At 36.1% G+C, this 23,570-nt stretch overlaps 1 protein-coding gene across 6 annotated transcripts in view; it reads right to left on the bottom strand.

Moving 5' to 3' along the window:
* Pkn (serine/threonine-protein kinase N) overlaps nucleotides 1-23,570 on the bottom strand; it is a 173,501-nt gene that overhangs the window by 19,774 nt on the left and 130,157 nt on the right. For 4 of the 6 annotated variants that reach the window (XM_081764973.1, XM_081764968.1, XM_081764967.1 and 1 more), the window contains one exon: nucleotides 528-668. The exons of the other annotated variants lie outside the window; for them this stretch is intronic. In XM_081764973.1, coding sequence (XP_081621099.1) covers nucleotides 528-668 — 141 coding nt within the window. The remainder of the gene's footprint in view (nucleotides 1-527; nucleotides 669-23,570) is intronic. 6 annotated transcript variants of the gene reach the window in all.

Below are 23,570 nucleotides of genomic sequence, written 5' to 3'. Positions count from 1 at the left end.
ATGAAGAAGAGCATCAAGTAATTACAAGTATTTGTTACTGTAGGACTCAGAGCAGCCAATCTTATTCGCACATTTGCACATACAGATAAGACAGAAGATGTTTAGATATTTTAACTTCCAGAACTTGGACTAAAATGAAATTATTACCTGAATATTGACACTAACATAGAGATATACACAATATACGGTGTATCACATCATGCAAAAACAGATTACTACAGCAGCACTATCTTGAAGAGGACATTATCTTGAAAAACACTAAGAATTACATTAGACATGGGAAAAAGACAGACATTGTCGAGATTTGAAGCTGACACCACTCATGCACTAACAACATACGGCATACGGTACGAACAGCACATTCCCAACGAGCTTTAAAAAAAATCCGTCTGCCAAATTTAAGAAAGAATTCTTCAGCATACTGTTATTAAAAGAGTTCAATACGTATTACCGAAAAACATCCACAATGTTATTGTATTACATAGAGAAAGTGAAAGGGCATTTATTAGGGCTCGATGAACCTGTACCTCATCCTCTGGAAATTCAACAACAGGCTCAGGTGAGGGAGACGGCTGCTCAACTGCAAGATGTACTGCCCGAGCCTGGATCTGCTCCAATTCAGGGGAGGCACGTTCCTCTTTTAAGAAGTCAAACTCCCTGAGTGCACTCTGCAACAGGAATACGGACGGTGCTTCAAAACCCAAACCCCTTCAAAGTAACCATTCCACTAAACATGCATATGTATATACTACTGTCAATGTGAATGTGTTCGAAAAGCATAACCCCGTTCCATTTTTTCAAGTATGCAATTGTTAAGTATGAAGCATACCGTACTGTTGAGTAAGGACAGATTTTTCAAAGACTTTCAACACGGATTATTTTATTTAGAATACAATAAATTCTACTGTGACCTCTTTACCTTGATACGAAGATATATGTAAAGAATAAAGAGAAAACCGACACAGATTTCAAAGAAGATATTTATACATTATGAACGAAAGTAGTATATCCTACTAGGCACCAGAGCTAACTCTACATATTTTGTAAAGTGTGTTTAGAACGCCAAACCCTTACCCTAGGTTTATTATTAATAATTTTAATAAAATACTTACGTCTCTACCAGAAGAAGTGACACTGTTAATTATACTGTTTCTATAATTCTACTAAAACCTTATCAAAAGTTTCCGACAACTGCAATATTAACATAGCTCTATCTTACATACTTAGGCATAGTGGTAGATCTAGCCCGGGGGCCGAGCCCCCCAGTTTTTGAGTGACAAAAATAATTTAAGCTATTAATTATATATATTTTTTTAAAATTTTACAGTAAACTTATGATATACTTATCATACTCTGGGTTGTGACTGCCCCCCCCCCCTCCCGTCAGTTTTTACCTTCTAGATTCGTCTCTGCTGAGGTATACAACAGTATGTACAATCCGCGGCAAAAAACTTGCAACATGAGGATGTAAGTTTATTGTGAAACTACGCCTAACAGCACAGGTAATGAACATAACGTCTAAGTGGAACGAATCACGCCAGGATAAACCTCGGCCTCCTCCCGTACAAACTTATTTTGGAGCAAAAGACTTCGTCATTTCACAATAAACTTATATGCTCATGTTGCAGGTTTTTTGCCGCGGATTGTACCAAGCCGCAAACTGCGAAAGTTGATTTTCGCATTGAAGTTAAACATGGAATACACAATAATATTATAGTAAGAAGACTATCCTGGGTACGGAATTCAATCGAACACTTTTTCCTCACAAATTCTCTTTTACCCTCCACTCTATCACTTGCTTACACAGGACTACACCAAGTAACCGGCACTGATAAAGCACAACGGGATTTTGTTCTGTTTGAGTTCCTGAACGGTGTTCAATACCTGCGCCATCTTTGTTTTTTAGTCCTTTAATTTATATCGGGAAATTTAATGGTTCAATTTTACTTATTTTTTCTTGAAATCTATTTAAAAGTCTCTTATTTCGTCAAAATTAAATTTTGAAATATACATAATATTCATATTTAATCATCTTATTTCAGCAATTTTAAATCCTTATTATAAAAGGAAAACGTCTCAGTCTCTGAGTAAAGCTAGTTGCTAATAGTTTGTTGCCTACCTGCCTGCCTTTATTTGAAAACGGATAGTGATGCCGCTGAAAACAAACGTGCTTTGCTGATTATTATTATTAAGACAAGGGCCGTATTAAATATAATAAGTATGTAATTACTTACACAAAATCTAGAAGTATTTATCCCATATCAAGCACAATATAATTTAGTAACTAAGCAACTTGAAAAGTATATAAACCATACAGTTATTACCGTTTACCTTAGGGCAGTGCAATATTTAACAAGCTTTAGTGCCAGTCCAGAGCAAGCATATTACCATTAACCCTTTTTATACTTAATCGAATTAATATTTGTGTAACCACAAGTTAGTTGGTGGGCAAACTATAAAAAAAAATGTTAAATGTAAATAATTTGTTTAACCTATAGCGTCCAGCGAGCCGAAGGATTCGAGGAAATAACTAGTTTACTTACACACATTCATTTTGAACTAGACTTGAATAAAGTATAAAATCGAACCATTAACTAGTTCATTTTAAAGAAAAGAAAAATAGTTCCTTAGATAAATCAATGGGATTTAAAAAACAAAGATGGCGCAGGTACTATACACCGTTAAGAAAGATATTGAAGACTAACGTTTTACCACTGTTGGTGCTGCTTCGAATAAAGTCAAAGCATCGCAGCCGTCGTATCTTGACCGGGGTGTTTTTTCTTCACGGCAGCACTATTGGGACATGGCAGGAGAACGGCAAGGGCACGGAATGTCATGTGAGAATTAAAAAAGACAACTCAATGAGTTTTCATTGTCGAAATCTGAAAAGAAATTTCATGGACTACGATACGGACGGGGAACGACACTCTATGTGTGAATTAGTCTTAATACAGTTCGACTTTTATACGTTATGAAGAATCCTTCATTTTGATTAGAATATAAATGGATACTTAAAGATTAAATTAATTTATCAGAAATTTTCATTTATGAATTTCCGTTTTCTGCTTTGTTTTAACCAACAAGACTAACAAATGTGTATCAGACTCATTCCAAGTAAACTTTGCGCGTTTTGCTTTTCATGATATCAGAATAACAGTACACAACAAATCTTAAATTTGGAAAACATGGTGTCCTAGATCTAAAACACTATGAAACGGATTTTCTTATGTCTATTGCTCAGAATTACGTCGTGACTGATGAAGTCATACTATAATCATATAACATTTGCTCGCTGTAAATAATAGGCCGAAACTCTTACTACTTTATTAGAGTATTAGCTTTGCTCTCAAAATTTTTGTCCTGTGGTTACAAGTGACTTTTAAAAAAGAAAAAAGAAAGACATGGAGCTTTATTTGGGATGCAATTAAGTTTCAGCCAACGGTCTTAAATTTATCATTACGCTAATCACTTGCGCCTTTCCCTTTCGACGTCAAATACGTTACTTCGCAATTATTGTTCAAACTAATTTCTTTATTGAAGTCTAGCGTCTCTTTGCAGCATCGAGGCTACATGAGACGTAGATCCACAGTTTAAGGTAGAATCCGAACCCCCGTAAGGTTTTAATTTCCATTGTTTTTCCACCAGGTGCGCGCCACCCACTAGACCAACAAGAGGAGCTCATACGAATTTAATAATTGAACTGAGTAAAAACTGATCCTACAAATAATAATAATAATAATAATAATAATAATAATAATAATAATAATAATAATTGTTACAATTTAATTTCTGTAAAGCAGTGATAGCCAGAACAAAATAAGAACAATACTGGAGATTACTTTTAACTTCCCATGCCCCTGCTGAGCAGACAGTTCGCAGAATGTAACTCATACATTTTCCGAATCTCTATTCTATTCTGTGCATCCTTCTTGTTTCACTTGTCTATGCAAATTAGAAATTGAGCTACGAACATTTGAAAGTAACTAGACGAAATATGCATTTTAAAAATTGGTGCTTCCAGAACGAGTTTGGTGACAAAAATGTTAAATAAAATATATTTTTACATTTAAAGTCAAGAATTGACTCAGCTATATTATGGTGACCAACTACATTCTTCCTATTACTCATCCGTGGACCCCATGAAACATGTATTTGAGGGCCGTCATTTGGCTATCACGCTCTAAAGAAAATAAAAACTAATTAAAGAACATTTGTTCATTACTTTGCTCTTGGACTGAAGTGTAGCCGTTCAAAATTGCATTCATGGATTCAACTAGGAATTATTACATACAAAGAAATCACTACAGAAAAAAATAAAAGAAAGAAAAGTCCATTTGAAAAGCGATCTGATGACCTTGGCAAGTTTCATTACAATCAGTTCGCGAACTAAAAAAACAGGAAAAGCCAAATACTTAAAACACAGAAACAGACAAAGACAACGAGGCAGTCCATTTCATGATTGCTTGGCAAATTTCCCAGCACATGACACTGTGGCCCGCGACGATTTACTAGCTCTCTCACACCATATGTAAGTCCGCATGTGTGATCCCAATCGAAGTCGGGAACCAGCGCTCCAGCAATAACGCTTACTAATGTTACCCCTTCAAAACTTTAATTTCGTTTGATAAACCACATCAAACTGAACTATAAAAAAATAATACTCTTAACCTTTTAGAAGTTAAATAAATAACATTTAGAAGACAAAAATCATGAATATTAATTTTTTTAGATACATTAATAACTAGTTTTTTAAGAAAGAAATATGCAACTAGCGATGTCAACACACATCTGGCCCCATAAATGATGACATATATATATATATATATATATATATATATATATATATATATATATATATATATATATATATATATAAATCGCGATATCGCGTTCTAGTGCTTTATTCAACACCAGCTTATTTACATTCTCACCCAAGCCTTAACACCTACATGCAAGTTGGAAATTTTTGTGTCCACACCTAGTTCTATTTCCAAATAACCTTCAATTTTACATTTACAGGCCCCACCTTCCACGACGAGCGGGATCAACATATGTTTCTTTGTCTTCAGAAAATCATGTCCCGTTACGCGCTACAATCGTGAACAGTGCTAACTTCTTTATGTTATCATACCCCAACAAATGACAAACAATTACATGGTATGAATCTCACTTTCATCTTCGGTCACTCTTTAAAATATTTTATAAAGAGTATATAGGAATTAAAGCTAAAACACTAGTATTAGTTCCCAACTTGAACACTTTAAATGTTAAGAAAACTTCCCTCACGTAACTACCATACGTTTCTATTATACAAGTATGCAATGACTCTTCATCATTAGCAGCAAGTATTCATCTTGGCGCTCAGCCACACACATGGGTGGGAATACATATGCTTATTTTTGTCCGTTATTTATTTTCTTTACTTGATATGCGATGCTACCTTGAACCGTGTTAACAAGAATAACATTCTACTTTTTAAAAAAGTCTTGTGGCTAATGTTTCTTCCGTTAGTCTGGTAATGGGAAAACGTTCACTACGCAAATGGCAGAGATGTACCTTCAACAGTGGACCTAGACAGTGTCCTCCATGCTATTCCTCAGTGAATACAGTCAAGGCGCGCACACACGAAAAACAAAACAACTCACATTTCCATGAGTAATGCAAATTCTAGACTGATACTGGACTTCCATTGAACCACTGAAAACTAATAGGAAAAAGGAAACATATTCCCAAGCAGATCTTTGCTAACAACGAAGGGTTTCCTTTCTAAAGAGGAAGATGAAATTAATGAAAGTCATCAGGAGTTGGTCAAACTCTTCCTTCCCTCTGTTCGGCGCAATATTTTTAAACTAGGTGAGAGCATCAATAAATGTAGATGCATTGTGCTATCAGTACCATACATTAACTCGCCTTTATCTCTTTACAATCTTCATAGATCGTAATCACATCTGCTTGAACGTTCTGCCAGATTGATGATACTTAAGAAAGACAAAAGCAGTAAAATTACAATTGTAATTGCTCTTATTAACACTGTAATCACAAGATTTACGGACATTGCGCAAAAATGATGAAAAACGACTGGGAGCTTTCGAAAAGTGGGTGTAAAGAAGAATGGAGTATATTAGCTAGGCCGGGCGGAAAACGAATGAGAGGGTGTTAGAAATGATAGGGCAGAAAAGAACAATTTTAGATACAGTAAAACCTGTTAACTTGGCCACCTCTCTAAGTTGGCCACCTGCTTACGTTGGCCTAGTTCGTGTTGAATCTGCATTTTCCCATAAGACATTCGTTACTTATTACTCTATAAGTCGGCCACCTGTCTATCTTGGAAGTTGGCCACTTTGAAGCAATATTATCCTATGATGATAATGATAAATTAACCTGCGTATCTTGGCCACGCAAAATATAGTTTTGTTATTTTTGTTAACTCTCGTATTTCCTTATGAGTGGCAGATGTTCTGTATTTGTGACTGGATATAAAGAAGTATGGATTTCCAATACTTGTTCTTAGAGGTTAATGGCTAGAACACTACCCTGAAGGAAGATGTGAATAAGAAAAGTTCGTACAGGTATTCAGGAAATGGTTGTACGTATTTGTTTACCCTGTCTGTTTTGGTAAAACCATTAGCTATATCGGCTCATTTCGACAGTGAGGAGCTTGAGTAATTCCGGAAAATTCTCAAGGTTAAAGCCAACCACTTCAATTGTCAACTATTGGCACCTGACAGCTTGTCGAAATGTAGCGGAGATTTTGAGACATGAATTCCCTTAAGATTTTCTGAAAACATCTTTTGCTTCAAGGAAACACTTGCAGCTCATTAACAAGAGGTAGTTAACTACAAGATTAGAATGTGCATACGTGCCAAAAAGAATAAAAGAGAAACCTCTAGAATGAACCTTGTTATTAATAACTGATTTGCTATTTTTCGAAAGGATATACAGAAAATATTTGTTACTGTTTAATCAGTTCAGATGAAAGTTTCTTACTCTACAGACAGCAAAATAGCGAATCAGATTTCGGTGCATGTGTGTTCAGTGATCTCTGTGTTCAGTGGAAGGGGACTTGTTGAATTCATAAGGGATTCATAACGTAGAAAGTTGAACGAATTGTATGTATTAAACCTACTGTAGTATTTTTCTAGTAATGTATATTGTTATGATTACATACATTATATAAAAGTAGTTGAGTCATCGCTTATTAAAATTCTACAATGTACAAATCCTATTCTAAAAATACACCAATCACATTTTCTGTAAGTTGGCCACTTTTCAATGGAACCGATGGTGGCTAACATAAACAGATTTCACTGTATTATTAAGAGGGGGAAGAGAAACTGATTGGGACACTGGATAAGAAGGAACTGTATTATGAGAGACGTGCTAGAAAGTATGGTGGCAGAAAAGAGAGGGAGAGGCGAAGAAGACTACTTAATGGACGATATCAAAACAGAAAAATCGCACGTGAAGACGAAGAGGTTAACGGAAGACCGTAGAGCATCGAAGCTTCTTAGTTGCAGCAAGTAACCTGCCAATAATGGCATAATACCTATTATGATGATGATTATGGATGTTAAGTTTCTTCCCTGTATTTTCCATTCTCTTCTGAAATTTTAAGAATGAGAAAATGTTAATTTCGAAAAGAAGGTCGTTCAATGCTTATCGAACGCTATTAATTGAAGCTGTAATGCACAAGTTTGAGAGTTGGGCAAGTATTTACGCCTGAAATTTCTACACTGCGAGAAATAAATTACCTAATATATTTTATAACATTTTGTGGACACTAGACAGCTTATTTTCCACGTTTAGATTATATCTGCGTTATCTATAGAGCTTTCGGCATTTATAATCAAAATTTGATCGACTGAGTGCCTCCTTTCTGGACCGACTGAGTGCACCGAACATTATACGAGTCGGAAATTACTGTTTAATGTGGGTGTCGAACTATTACTCGGATTCTATTCGAGACCGAACCCTCCCTCATCGGGTATCGATCCTAGGACAATGTGCACATACAGCATGTGTATTTATCAGTTGACACGAACGGTCATCTAACCATAACCCCAAAAATCTCGAACAAACAGAACCACTCATTGATCTTATGCAAATCCAAGCCGTAATCTACGACTTTACAAATTAATTGGCGATAATATTAATGGAATGATTAATTTTGTAATGAGGAAATACTAATACAAAGTCTTTACAAGCTAGATGGTCTAAAAGCCCGGCCACTCACGTTTAATTTCAAAATCCCTATACGTTTATTTGTAAGTAAAATTCTACCAAGTAATAAACTACATACATATATTCAATTTGACTGTCATCCAGACAGAAGCGAGATTTTTTTTAAAGAAATACCCGTAAATGTACATGAAAGTTATTTTGATTGCGTCAGTTAAGTAATTGTGATTATCAACTATGTTGGTACTGAATTTTATCAAGCGCAATAATGCTACGTTTACGTTTAATGATGACATCATATGATGTTTCGTATAGATCAAAGGTAACGCAGACTCTACCGCTTTATGACGTCATACGCCAACAAGGAAGAACACCGCGGAAGGATCAACAACACTTAACAAAGACAGAAATATGCGTTACCATCAAACATTAACCTTCAAAAACTCCACCTTCAGGATGTGCTCATCATTTTAACTTTAAGTCAGTTTCGATTTACGTTGTAATTGATATCTTCGCTAATCATTTCTACGAGTCTCAACAAGTACACAGTAAAAATTTCCTATCGTAAACTAATTCGTATGAATTGATGTTGGAACAGATACGAGCATAAGGACAAAGATTTTAATAATGAATTAAGTTTTAGATTAAGAGAAATAAACGTTACAAAAAAGGAAGGAGCATACTCAAATGAACTAGATAGCTCAAATTCACTTGCTGCAACATTAGTAAAAGAAAAAAATGTGGAATATTTACAATAATAATTGTTTGTATCAGAAAATATATTAGAAATACTCGTAAAAGTAATTTTTTAAAACAATGCTGTTATAAAATGTTGGAGAAGGGTTGAATTCAATCAGAAATAAGACAAAAAGCATTGGGCGCTCTTCCGAAAGAGCTTAAAGTACTTTTTCTTTCTTTCTTTTTTTTCTTTTTTTAATGGACATTACAAAATGATTTGCTGGACTCTTCTGCTTTTAGTTCCACTTTTCCTTTTTTTTTTAAAAAAAAAAAAAAAAACTTTTCAGTGCATTTTATAAAAGCAATCTCTCCAAAAGTTTTTTTATGTTTAATAATTATTATATTTCAGCTTTTATTCAATATTTTAAATTGCGTTATGGAAGGAAATAATCTCTCTCTTCTTACTACTGGTGATAGGGGTCTCGGGTTCAAATCCTGCTCTCGCCAAGTGAACTTTGTGGTGGACAAACACCGTGTGCGTGGGTTTTCTCGGGGTTCTCCCGTTTCCTCCCACTTTCTTCATTCCACCATTCCATTCATTACTCATCATCACCGTCTCCTTTAGCCTAACCGGCATAACCGTGGTACGTAAAACTCAAAAATTTCATTTCATTTCATTTTCTCTTCTTACTACGAAAAAAAAACCGCTCAAACCTGACATAAAATCAACAAAAAACCTAGCCGTTAAGAAGTCAAACTTTCGTTAGAATTTGGGTTGTATAGCAGCAGACGCTAGATAATTACACTTCTAAAGAATTAATTTTACAGTGAAACGATAAGCTAGAGTGAAAATAGGATACTGTCATCGAGTTTTCATATCTGTTCACAATTTAACACATCTAGTTAGTATGGAAATACGTCAAATTAGGTTTTTCAAGATCTCACTCTAACAAATGGAAGTTCAAGCTAATGAAAGCACTGTAAAATACCACACAATGTCTGACATTGGCACCATTGGTTGGCAGGTTGGTTAGGGGACGAGGTTATTTGTGGCAACACTGGTATTATACAAGTTACAAGGGAAAATATTTACATAACGAAAGTACTATATATTCCACGAAAGTACTACATATTCCAATCATGAAATAAATGTTCAACTTACGAGGGCGTATCGTAAAGTTTTAATTATCACCAGGAAGTGATTAAGATATGATGTTGAAATTTTGTCACTGTTAAGTTTGGTTCTTATGTGCATGATGTTAAGGAAATTAGCTCCTAATGATAGCTAATTTTTTACAGGGTGTGCCGAAAGGACCAATGTGCAAGATGTATGAGACTGACGCTAGCAGTGTGATGAAGTTTTTGCACTTGAAGGGTAATAATGCCAGACAAATTCATGACAAGATTAAGGTTGTGTATGGCGATGATTGTTTATCTTATGACTATTGTAAAGTCGAAAAGGAAATTCCGAACTGGTCTATGCCCCTCACAGATGACCCAAGACCTGGAACACCATCCCTGACGAATGATATGGCCATTGTGAAGAAAGTGGCGTGTTTAACCCTCGAAGACAGACGTGTAACCATCCAAACGATTATGAATGACACTGGTCTCAGTTATGGTAGTTGTGGAAAATTATACATGACGAACTTCACATGTCTAAGGTATCTGCACACTAGGTTCTTCGTTTGTTGACACATTTCTGAAGCACCAGATTATTCTTCTCAAGTTGTTGTCGACAAAGCAAGGGTGTGTGACTTCCAGGTATTGTAGCATCCGCCTTATTCTCCCGATTTCACACCCAGTGACTTTTTCTTGTTTCCCCAAATGAAAAATCCGTTGCGTGGTCGCCATTTTAACAACACAGACGACGTCATTCACGAGGTGGAAGAGTGGTTTAAAGCACAATGTGTAGACTTCTACAATGACGATGTTCGTAAAGTGAAGGCACGCTGGGAGAAATGTGTAAATCTGGGTGGTGACTATAGAGAGGGGTTAACAGCTACAAAATCACAACTATCCCTATATCTTGGTCTTTTACTATGATAATTAAAACTACGATACCCCCTCGTAATGGGGAACAAAAATGATCGTTATCCTCGAACTATTGCTCACTGCTGAGATACGATGTTCTGGTGTCAAAAGTAAATAATGAACATCTAAAAACAGTGCACATTTTTTTTTCATTCGCCTCAAACAAACCGATTACTTGAAAAAGACTTTTCTTTCTCGTTACTTATAGGTAGCCATTTGCCAACAATCGAGCAACTAACTGACAGGTGTAAGTAACCACTTAGCGTTTTGCTTTGCAATCAGAACCTTCCATCTTGATTGGAGCTCTTCTCTTTCTATTTGGCGAATGCCGAAATGACATACTGTAATACATGATCTGGCCAACTTTTTTCCGAAAACTTATTTCCCCTCTCTAGCCACTAATCTTTCCAGCTATTTTACTAAATAAATACATACTATTAGAAAACACACGCAAAACTGTACTTAAGTAGTTGTGTTTATGTATTCTAAGTATATACAGCGAAAGTGAACAATACTAATGAAACCAATATGCAATCAGTACGTAAATTTCTGAAGATAAAAATTCACTAAACATCAGAGTGTTATATTCAGTTAATAAATGCTTGTTCTTCGTACAGAGAATATGATTATATGTAGTGTTTGGACTAATTTCTTCCCTTACGATACGCATGGGTAATTAATTTGCACTTAAACGGCATCAACAGTGTCACTATTCATCTCGTGGAGTGGACATGAAACGTTTTCTATTATTTTTACATGCCACCCTGTTCCTACCCCAACCCATATCGATGGGGCTGAACTTGGACTTCAATAATCTCACAAACTCCCAAAACATGAATTAGGCACTAATATCGGTCAGTTTCGATTATTTTTACATATTACCCATTTACGCCTTCTCCCCTTGCCGAAAATGTACTAAAACCTGAGTTAGACCCGGGTGCACTCATGTACCAAAAATCAGTGCAGGGATCCATGAGAAGTTTGCGGACCAGGAATGGTCAAAAACACTGGGACATGGTCTTGTTTTAAAAGGTAGAATTTAAGTATCAAGTTTCATCTTCCTAAGTTAAGGGGATCGTAAGATTCTCAATTTTTCACAAATTTTGACACCCCACGATAAAAAGACAAGCTAGGCTATGTTTCGTTTATCTATCAAAAATCATCAAAATCGGCAGCGATCTAGAAGGAGTTGAGGGACAAAGATCTATAAGATACCCCCTCGACCCCTTAAAATGGGAATTTTCAAAAACGCTCGGTCACGGGCCCTATTATTTTAATGAAGAATTTATGTACTGAATTTCATCATTCTAAGCTGACAGGATCGCGAGATACTCAATTTTCGCATGAATTTTGATCCCATCTCTCGTTCCCCTTAAGGACATGCACTTTAATCAAACTAACGTGATAAAAAACAAAGATATGCCATGGTCATGTTATGCACCAAAAATAATCAAAATTGGTCCAGAAGTCTAGGAGAAGTTTGCAGATAAATATAGTTTCATTCATTTTTATATATATTTGAACAAGATGCCGCCCTTAAAACGGGAATTATCGAAAATGTTAAGACACGGTCCGAAAATGAATCGATATACTAAGTTTCTTTTTAATTGAGACATTCGTAAGATACTAAATGTTTCGATAAATTTTGAACCTCTGCTCCCTCAATCAAACATGATAGGAACTTCAGCTAGGCAAGGATCAAGTTAGGTGGCAAAAATTCCCTATTTCGGAATTCGAAAAAACCATGCATGGTGGTAGCTATCAGCGTAAAGAGAGTCACGTAAACACAATCAAAAAAATGCATATTTCATCAATGTTCAATAGTATAAAGAGTATTCTTTGCATGATGTAATTTCCAGACCGAATTTTCAGATGTGCTCTATGTTTGGTCCAAAGTAGGCAAAGTTTAAACCAAAGTAGGCAAACGATAAGGTTTGATAGCAGTGAACACGGATTCCTTTGGCAGGATGTCGAATGTCAACAGCACGGTCTCTAGTATTCGGGAAAACGTCCTGCGATGTTTTCTTTCACGCTTAGAAATGCAAAAAACGTGGAATATAGTGACGAATTACGTAGTAGTACACGTTATTCCGAACACAAAAGATCGTAGAGCTGCTGGTTCCTAAAACTTCCGACTTCTCTTCGAAGCATTGGGTGTCTATTATTGTCAAGGCTTACATCTTGCCTACTTTGGATCCACCTCATATCTGAAAATACTGTTGAGAGCATGTCTGAAAATAACACCCTGTAGAGAATACCCTGCACACGCATTGAACATTGATGAAATATGCATTTTTGGATTGCGTATGCGTGACTTCCCTTACGCTGATAAGGCCCACCATCTAGTTTCTCTAATTCGAAATACGGCCTGTTGAAATTTAGATTTTTCGCGATTTTGGACAGCCCTAGCTCTGAAACTATGCACTTTTCCTCATGGGTTCATATGAACTTTTTCTTTTATTTTGATGTGAGAAATCACCTCTTACAGTTTGTCGGTATAGTTAAATAACACTCTATTTTATATATATATATATATATATATATATATATATATATATATATATATATATATATATATATATATATATATATATATAATTAAGAAATCTGTATTCTAATCGACTGCGACATGGTAAACAAATACAAATTCCTCAGCAAGAGCAAAGCAGCTTGCCGGTAAAGCACTTATCTCTAGAGAGCATATGTATACTCATGTCCAAAATTATTGTCGCATGTCTGTAAGTATGTTGTTGTAGGAATATAATTTGATAACGAATTCGTCCGGTATTTCTTATGATGTTAGTATGTGTATAATCGGCAAAGACATGTATGTGGCAAATTTCATGTCAAAAGAGCAGTAAATAAGAACAATAACACGAAAATAAACCTTTCTTATCCATGTAGCAACATTTTGTTTTACTCATTCTAATTTTCGTATTTATAATTCTTTTCCTATGAAATTTATCACAAATATAACATTTTGTTTTACTCATTCTAATTTTCGTATTTATAATTCTTTTCCTATAAAATTTACCACAAATATAAATTTCCCGATTACACACATAGTACCAGTATTAAAAGTACCCTGCAAAATCATTATCAAATTATATTCTTACAAGAAGATAGTTATAGATATGCGACAAATCATTTTGGACATGAGTGTACGAGTTCGAAACTCAGTTACAAATATTGGTGGTACGAACAACACCGTGGGCACCATCCAATCATTTATTATGCTCATTCGTTGTGCATTTACCTTCTGTCAAAGTAACGCATCACGCTTAACCTCTGATCCACCGCGGTCTCTAACAGAGATACTAAGAAGTTTTACTTACTCCAAACCTTCTCTCTATTTTCACTAGCAGTAAGATGCTCCGTTCTAATTCCCCCCCCCCCCCCCCCGAGGTGGACTGCCGCTCAAAATATGTTTAATAACGAACATGAAGTACAGTAGTAATAAACTTTCAAGGCGCGTAGGTTGGCTAATTTGGTAATAAGAAGTGTCTATAGTAACACATATTAAATGCCATAATACTTCTTCCCCCCCCCCCTCTTCTCCGATCAACGATAGCACTGTTCTCATGGTTCGGTTCACCCCTACGTTTTAGTAAATAACTAAATAAGGAAAGCCTGCATGCAATTATATGAATAAAAATACGAAGTACGTGTATCTTTCTTTTGAAAAAGCTAATTATAGTTACAAATTATTTCGATAACCAAAAATACGTTTCCAATTTCGATACAAGTTTCGATTTGTATGAAAATTCTAATGTTTAATGTTGTAAATATGGGATGTAGGTAATGAACTACAGCGTTTTATATAAATTAGAATGACCAAAAATTTTCCCCGGATTTCGGAAAAATTCCGGCATTGAGAAAAATTCCGGAATTTTTCCGATTTTACTTTCCGGATTCTGGAAAGTAAAAAATTCAGGAATTGCCCATCCCTAATATAAATCTATTACCTGTACTCTGAGGGGACATTCAAAATTTTATTGGAAGAAAATTATTAATAGAAGGGAATTAAGAACGGAAAAACTGAACTCCGTTACATCATGCAACTTCACTTAAAAAAAAAAAAAAAAAAAAAAAAAGACTAAGCAAAAAAGAACGATCACAACTATACACACCTGGCACTCAACTGTTGGTCTGCGTTGAAAATTACGTTTGCATGGAAGTTCCTTATTTACAGTAATTAATGTTACATGTTTTCTTCTTTTCAGTTCACACTGTCCATTGCCAGTCCCAGCACTGTTCCGTATCATTTCTTGTTTGCACCCAACACATGTATACGGTAAACAATCAACACCTAACCATACTCGGACACTGCCTATCTCAAAAGCCCAACCCACTACAACTTGTCAGCTGGTAGCTTTGTTTCTAAACTTCCTGTCGGTATAAATTTTAAATCCAGATGATTCCTTCTTCACACACCCGAAACTCACTGAATCACTTACCAATACAACTACAATGTCATTCTGCTGTAAAAAATTTGGTTCCGGTACACACATCTATCATTGCCGTTAGGATCTCTATACTTCCGACTGTTTGTTCAATAAAGTTACATTAGGAGTAGACTATCACGTGACACTATGTCATTTACTCCACGCGAGAGCTCAGCGCGGTTCTACCTGCACAGCATCCTACGCTTACTTACTACAGCACGTGTACATCACCAAAGGTGAAACAAAAAAACAAGATGCTAAAGAAGTTACCAATCAAGTTCTCATCGCTTTTTTTACTAACATGCATGTACTTATTTTCCCCACGCTTGTATTTTCCATACTCGAGTACTTTCAATTTACAATTATATTCAAGCAATGCTATCTTTCTTACAGGTAAGATTAGGTACAAGGATAAACAATGCTCATTTACAGTTTTTTTCAAAAGACACGTTTTCAGACGCTTTTTGCTGAGTGTAAATAGTTTCCAATGTCAGCAACTTCTAACTAATGTTTCATTTGCATAACTAAATTTTTAAATTTAATGACGAATATAGCATATATTCTTATGTTATTCCCTTTTATTTGAATAAATTTAGTTACTACTGCTACTTTTAACACATCGTTCTAGATTAGACTGATTATATATATATAGGGTGTTGCATAAATATGTCACAATATTTTGGGAACAGATTCCTCACACCAAAATAAGAAAAAAAAACTGTTCATATGGACAGTGTACTAAAAAGTGGATAGTTTCGGAGTTATGTATATTAGTCAAATATACATAACTTTCCGATTTCTCAGGAAATTGATTACAAATTTAAGTTAATTAGAGCCAAATCCTGCAGAAAAAGCCTCACTCGAAAATAGCCGATTTAAAATATTTTATGGAAATTAAATAAAATCAGGCAGTAACCCATGTTTTAGTCTTATAAACAATTTAGCCCCCCTTCCCTGCATTAGCCACATTGAATTCATAGAAATGAACTACACATTCAAAATCTCTTAATATACAAGGTTGGCCATTAATTTTGACATGTACCTGTAACTTTTGAACTAATAGACAAAACCAAAAAACGCTCAAGTTATGTACGATGCAAATACGACAAGGGGACACTGTTTGAATATTCCGCAACAGGCCCGTATCCAGGGGAATCTAGGGGGCCGGCCCCCTCAAAATTTTCGCTGGCCCGCCCTAAAATTTTCATGTTAGGCTTGCAAATGAACTATAATATGGTGATGAACTATAATATAGTTAGATCGCTTCCCCTAACTTCGGCCGGGCCCCCCTACATTTTTGAGCTGGCTACCGACTTTTCCACAATACCATCAGATCAACAATGTTACCAACCCAACAAAGTTGTATTTTTTTCAAATGACACCGTCCTATTTTCAAAACTATAATTAAACGAAAACTTAAAATACCACGTTCATTACTTAGTGTTACAAACTAAGGATGCTACAGTATCATAAACTTCAGAATTTTTAGAGGTCTCTACACCAGTAACAACGCATGCGAAACGAACGAGGCAATGAACATCTAAGGTTTCATCCTGTCGAATATAATGATCATACAACGTACTTCCAATAAAAGAAACGAAGTCATAAAAGATGGAAATTTACCTTTAATTCGAAACATGGCTTAGATAAGAATCATACAGAATCACAGCCCTCCTCGTTAGTCTCGTGGCTGGTGTGTGTGACCTTGGTGCACGTGGTCCCGGGTTCGATTCCCGGTGGGAAAACAAATAGTTTATATATATATATATATATATATCCACTTTCATTAATCATTAGTTTTCTTTAGCTTTAGCTTGAAAGGCATAAACCGTGGGATACTGAACTGAAACATGCCATTTCATTTTCACAATAGACGTAACGGCCATAATGACGTTTCCAGCAATCTGACATATGAAATCGTTCCGCAGATATGAAAACATACATAGAATTTGCTATACTGCTTAAAATAGTGTGTTTAAGGGAAATTTATGAATTGTTTGCAACTTTTCTTTGCTTCTGTAGCATAACAACAATTGTTTTTTGTAGTTGTAATTAGAAAGTCTCGCATATACACAATTTTTTAAACATTTTTTTGCAAATTTACCTGTCTTATCGCTTCAAGATCCATAATCCACCTTCTATCCTAACATCAGCACTTCAAGTTATCTGGGAGTCCAAGCATCACCACCCTGACCTCTGCGTATTCATCTTTTGTGTGTAACAAATATAGAACTAATGAGCAACGCCTCCAATACCAAACTTCGCTCATTTATGTTTAAAACTTGTGATAACTATAATATTTGTAATTTCTATATTATTTTAATTTCCGACTTTTATAAAAGGGTCAATGTGAGGAATCACTCATGTTAAGAGAACAGGAGTTTAAGAACAGCCCTAAGATTGTTTAGTTTGTTGAAGTTTAGCGTCCTTTTCAGCACCGAGGCTATATGAGACATGGACATACAGTTTATGATGGAATTTGTTCAAATTTCACTTCTTTTCTAGCGCAGATCGAACCCAAAATTCCATGTACGGAAGGCGCGCACTGGCCACTAAATCACATGTTAGAGTTCCACTCCTGGTAAGAGCCAGAAATACGAGCAATTTCTATAATTTCCACTTAAGTAACCTTGAGTTTTAAACAAACAAACAGATTAGAGAAAATATAAAAAGAAATTCCATTTCAAAGTGTAGGGAGAAGGATTCAAAGTATTTCATTATTACTGCCATTTCTTTTGGAACTATGAGCATACAGTCATGAAATTATTATACTCTGTATTTTGATATACACTGTACAGATTATGCAAATTGTCAATTTGGCTGTTTGGAAACTAAGCAAAATACATTTAGAGGGAACTTCAATAAAAATATTTCAGGAATAAGAATTTTGAGTAAGATTTCCAGCAAATGGGGAGAATCGTAAGATTTTGACGGTAAGAAAGAGATTTAACTATAGATGCGTCTTAAAAAAATGGATCTCGGGGAATGGTGGGAAGACTAAAGGTTTGTCTAACTATTTACATGAACTAGGTGAATTGCATGAATTATCCCTAAATAACTTTCCATCGGTTTGTTGTGAAAAGTTATTTAGGGATAATTTGTGAGATTTTACGTAACTCTAGTGAACAATTATCTCGAAAACCAGAAATAAATAAATATATATATATATATATATATATATATATATATATATATATATATATATATATATATATATATATATATATATATATATATATACCTATCAGGTATTTGCAAAAACCGTATTCTCTTCATGTGAAGACGAGGATATTCTGCTAACTGATGGGTGAAACGGTAACGCTTCGCAGAAGATTACGACAACGAAAGCACGAAAGCTATTAAAACAATCATTTACGCTTTTCTCTTTCACTGAATTGGAATTCTGTATTCTGGCCGTAAATTATAGAGTTGTGATGAACAGTTTCAGAGAACAATATTTTCAAATTTTCAAACAATTATTTACAATATGAAGAAATCTTACATAATAATTAAGGTGACATAATTATTACTGTCGCTTCGTCTCGGTTGCCTTTTTACGTCCAATTATTATATTCTTGTACCTAGGAACTCCAAAATTTGTGTAAACGGTTCTAATCCATTGTAAACTGTGCATACCGTCATACAGAGCTTCACTGCTGAGAAACAGCGTAAATACGAGGGCTATCCAGAAAGTAGATTACGTTTTGGAATAAAAAATCGACAAAGTATAGGAAACAAATTTTATTATATACAGATGAAAGCCACACACAAATACTACTTTTCGACATAGTCACCATTCAAATTAAGGCATTTATCGTAGCGATGTACGAGCTTGGAAATTCCTTCGTCGAAAAATTCGGCCGCCTGCGACTTCAACCACTTCGTTACCTCTTCTTGCAGCTGTTCGTCGTCATCAAAACGCTGCATAGCCAGCCATTTCTTCATTGCTGGGAATAGGTGGAAGTCGCTCGGTGCCAGGTCGGGACTGTACGGCGGATGAGGAAACAACTCCCACTGAAAAGATTCAAGAACTTCACGCGTGACATTTGCCGTGTGGGGCCGGGCGTTGTCGTGAATCAACAAGATCTTAGAGCTCAACATTCCTCTGCGCTTGTTTTGAATTGCTCTTCTGAGGTTTTGCAGAGTTTGGCAATACCTTTGAGCGTTTATTGTAGTGCCTCTTTCCAGGAAGTCCACCAAAATCACACCTTTTCTGTCCCAAAAAACAGTCGCCATCATCTTCCTTGCCGACATTGTTTGCATGCATTTCTTGGATTTTTGGGGAGAACCTGTGTGCCCCCACTGCATTGATTGCAATTTCGTTTCACAGTTCACGTGTTTCACCCATGTTTCGTCACCAGTAACGATGCGATCGAGTAAAGAGTCACCATCCTTATTGTAGGCGTCCAAAAAGTGCAACGCTGCAGCCATTCGCTGATTTTTGTGGTCCTCTGTCAAGATTTTTGGAATCCATCTTGCACAAAACTTGTGGTAACCAAGCTTTTCGCTGATGATTTCGTGCAACAAACTTCGCGAAATTTGTGGAAAACTCAAAGAAAGTTCCGTTATTGTGAACTTTCGATTTTCACGGACTTAAACATCGACTTTTTCGACAAGTTCGGCAGTCACTTTGCTGGGTCTCCCACTTCGATCTTCGTCGTGAACATTGGTTCGGCCATTTTTAAATCTTATGACCCACTGTCGCACTCCACCTTCAGTGATAATGTTGTCCCCATACACTTCACACAGCTGCCGATAGATTTCTATCGGTTTACAGTTTTTTGCTGTCAGAAACCTTATTACTGCACGCACCTCGCAGCTCGCGGGATTTTCAATTAACGCAGACATTTCAAACCGTCACAGTATCTTAACGGAGCACAGCACGAACCTCTCACTAGCACGGCTAGATGCCGACTGAGCTGCGCAACGCTCTGACCCCAAGATGGCCGCGCTAGCCCCGCCCCTAGCGGACACAGACGAAAACGTAATCTACTTTCTGGATAGCCCTCGTACAAGATCAATCACGGCTGTGGATAAAACGGGGTTTTGCATGAGGTGCCAGACGACAGAATACTGACAATGGTGGTGATCCCTACATATTGGAAAGAAAGTTTTTTTTTCTTTTTTTTTTTTATCGTTTACGAGATTTCTACAAAACATCTGTTTCACCTCTAGGCTGAGGATAAGACGGAATTTGATGAAATACTACCTCCATTTGGGAGATGTGAACCTTAATCCTTAAATACTTCACTAGACCTCAGAATCTGTTGGGAGAAAGAAGCCACAACTTTGCATAAGTGTCCCTGAATCCTAAGGTGAAACTAAAGTGGAATTTTGCGAAGTGCGACCTCTTAGACGAAAGATTTCCGAAACCGTTGAGCGTAGGGAACTAAAAGTTTTATACAGATATCCTTTCTCAGATTAGAACAAAGGTAAACTGACTTTTGTGAAATTCACTTTTTAAGCGGTCGAAAAGGAGCGGGGTTAAACATTTCCTCGTTCTATGAAATTTCTAGTCGTCTTTCAATATTCTCTATATCGTCGCATGAGAACCAGATGAATAACTCCATTTTTGTAGGTTTACAGGCGAGAAAACAAAAATATTATTTTCTTAGAAACATGTGTTTTTAATACGATGGTAATTGAGCTACATTACAACCGATGATCGACAAGGAGAACAGATGGCGTTACGTTCCATTTACATCAAGTGGGGCTTTCAAAATTATGTCCAAACGTGAAGAAAATGAAAACCGCATTTTTGGAGTTATGTTCCTCTGATTCTCATGCAACGATATATCCTACGTAAAATATGGATAAGAAGGAGTTTTCAGCAATATCACACCGAACGATAAGATTAAAAGGTCTTTAATTCTTAGTATTATCAATTTATTTTGAAACGCTGAGCCACGAATTTTTTTATAATATATATCGTATTTACTCGTGTAATTCACACACCTAATTTTTTTTTTAATATTTATAGAAAATATTTTTAAGACACCGAGAAAATTTTCCATCTTGATGACATGTCAGTATAATTCTATTTGAGGGAAACTTGGAGCTGGTGAAAATAGGGCCAAGAAGGAGTTGATCCAGAGGACTGAAATGAAAGCAGATCTGGCCGTTATGCCCAACAGTCTTACATCTGTGCTCAACTTTGAGATGTATTCATCAACAAGCCACTTAAAGACATGAGAAACTTGCATGCAAATGAATCGCTGAAGGGAGAGACAGTTTGACACTGACTGGACAGATGAGACACCCGTCGATTGAACAAATGTGCTTCTAGATGGTGAGGAAATCGGACATTGTGGATCAACGAATAATTGTTGTTAGTTTTTTGAAAACTCCAATTTCCAATGCGCTGGACGTCAATGAGGTCGATGCTTTGTGACAGCAGACTAAGAAGAATCTGATTTGATTTTGAGTTTAGCGTCCTTTCAGTTGCGTGGCTATATGAGACGTGGACCCACAGCTTAACGTGTAATCCGAACCATATAAGCTCCCACCGAGAGTAGCTGTATTGAAGAAGGAGCAATTATGGAAAAGGAACCACTAAAATATAAATAAAAAGCCTAAATAAAATCACTTCGTCGTATATATATCACACACCTACTTTTAGTTTAAAAATCTATGTCAAAAAAGCGTGAATTTACTCGCGTAGTCAAACCCAAGTAAATACGGTACATATTTTGACATGCATAACATGAATATCTAGTGTAAGAAAGTTTGGAGAATGACAAATGACATTTGAAGGTAAAGGGATGTACGCTTTCCATTAGCAACGACGGAGCTCAGGACGGCTATAAAACCAAAAAATGAAATCTTTAGGTTTTACGTCCCACACTTATGCCGGCTAGGCTAAGGAGACGGTGATGAGGAATGAATGAAATGGTGGGATTAAGAAAGTGGGAGGAAACGGGAAAACCCGAGAAAACCCACGCACACGGTGTTTGTCCACCACAAAGTTCACTTGGCGCGAACCAAGGACCCCATGCCCCAGAGGGGAACGCTCTACCACTGAACCACCGTAGTCCCGGTTATAAAATCACCTTCCAATCGCAGAAGGAGGTGTTGCTGATCCAGTGGTCTATGGTGTGTGATCCATCAGTTTTTCTCCAACGTGAAGCTAGCAATGTGGATAGTTACAGTGCTGAACTCCTTGAAAAGCATCGCACACTTATCCACAAGTATTCTGTAATAATTAACCGACATTGGTATTCTCGTATCTCTCCCTGTCATTCAACCATTCCTTGGAAGAAAAAAGTCCCTAACAACGAACATTACAACATACGGTTGAAGACTTCTAGCACCCCAGTCTCGAAATTTCTTTATCATGGAATCCAATTGTTAGCTTAGAGCTATAACAAAAGCATGTGGTTGCAACCGAACACTATTTTCACTAACCAAGTATTGTAGCACTTACTTTCTTGTCCTTTGAAAATGGCATATGTCAACGGATATTTCAAACGCACCAACCCAACTGTACTTCCCCCATCCCCCCACAAAAACAAAATACAATTACGAGCTTCAATAAAATAATTTTAGCCATAATGTGGCAACAGTGACCTACCTGGCTACATAGTGAAATATTAAATGCAGATATTTCCTTTACCTATCAAATAATTACTTCTTTATCCCTCCAGAAAAAGAGGTAAAAACGAAATCTTTGAATTTAACGTCCGCCACGATTATGCCTGTTAAGCTACGGGAGATGATGATTAAAGCAAGTGAATGATGAAATAATTGGTGGAATGAGGAAGTGGGAGGAAACGTGAATACCTTGAGAAAACCCACGAGCACGATGTTGTCCATCACGAACTTACTTGGCCGAGTATCGAACCAGGGACCCCATACACCAGAGGAAAGTGCTCTACCACTGAGTCACAATGTCCTCTCCAGAAAACAGGTGGACAAGCTTCAAGCAGACAATCGAAAATTAGATGTTAGAATTTTTACTGAGGTAAAAGCTTGTAAGTTTACACTAAAAACAATTACCACGACAGAATCACCTTTTAAATAACATCTACGAAGAAATAAATTAAAACATACATGAAAATCGCAAATACTATGTACAGACGGAAATAACCGGAATTAAATACGGAACTTATTTTAAAAATCACTATACGTTCTTAAAATTTATAGTAAATCACAAATTATGCGAAAAGTAATCCTAACATGTTTTACTTAATCAATTATTAAATGAAGCACTTTTCAAATGTATATTAAGCAGTGAAG

Source organism: Thermobia domestica, chromosome 7 (assembly GCF_964235325.1).
Source record: "Thermobia domestica chromosome 7, izTheDome1.hap1.1, whole genome shotgun sequence".
Lineage (NCBI taxonomy): Eukaryota > Metazoa > Arthropoda > Insecta > Zygentoma > Lepismatidae > Thermobia > Thermobia domestica.
The sequence above is the reverse complement of the archived record's forward strand: the minus strand, read 5'-3'. Positions and strand labels throughout refer to the sequence as shown.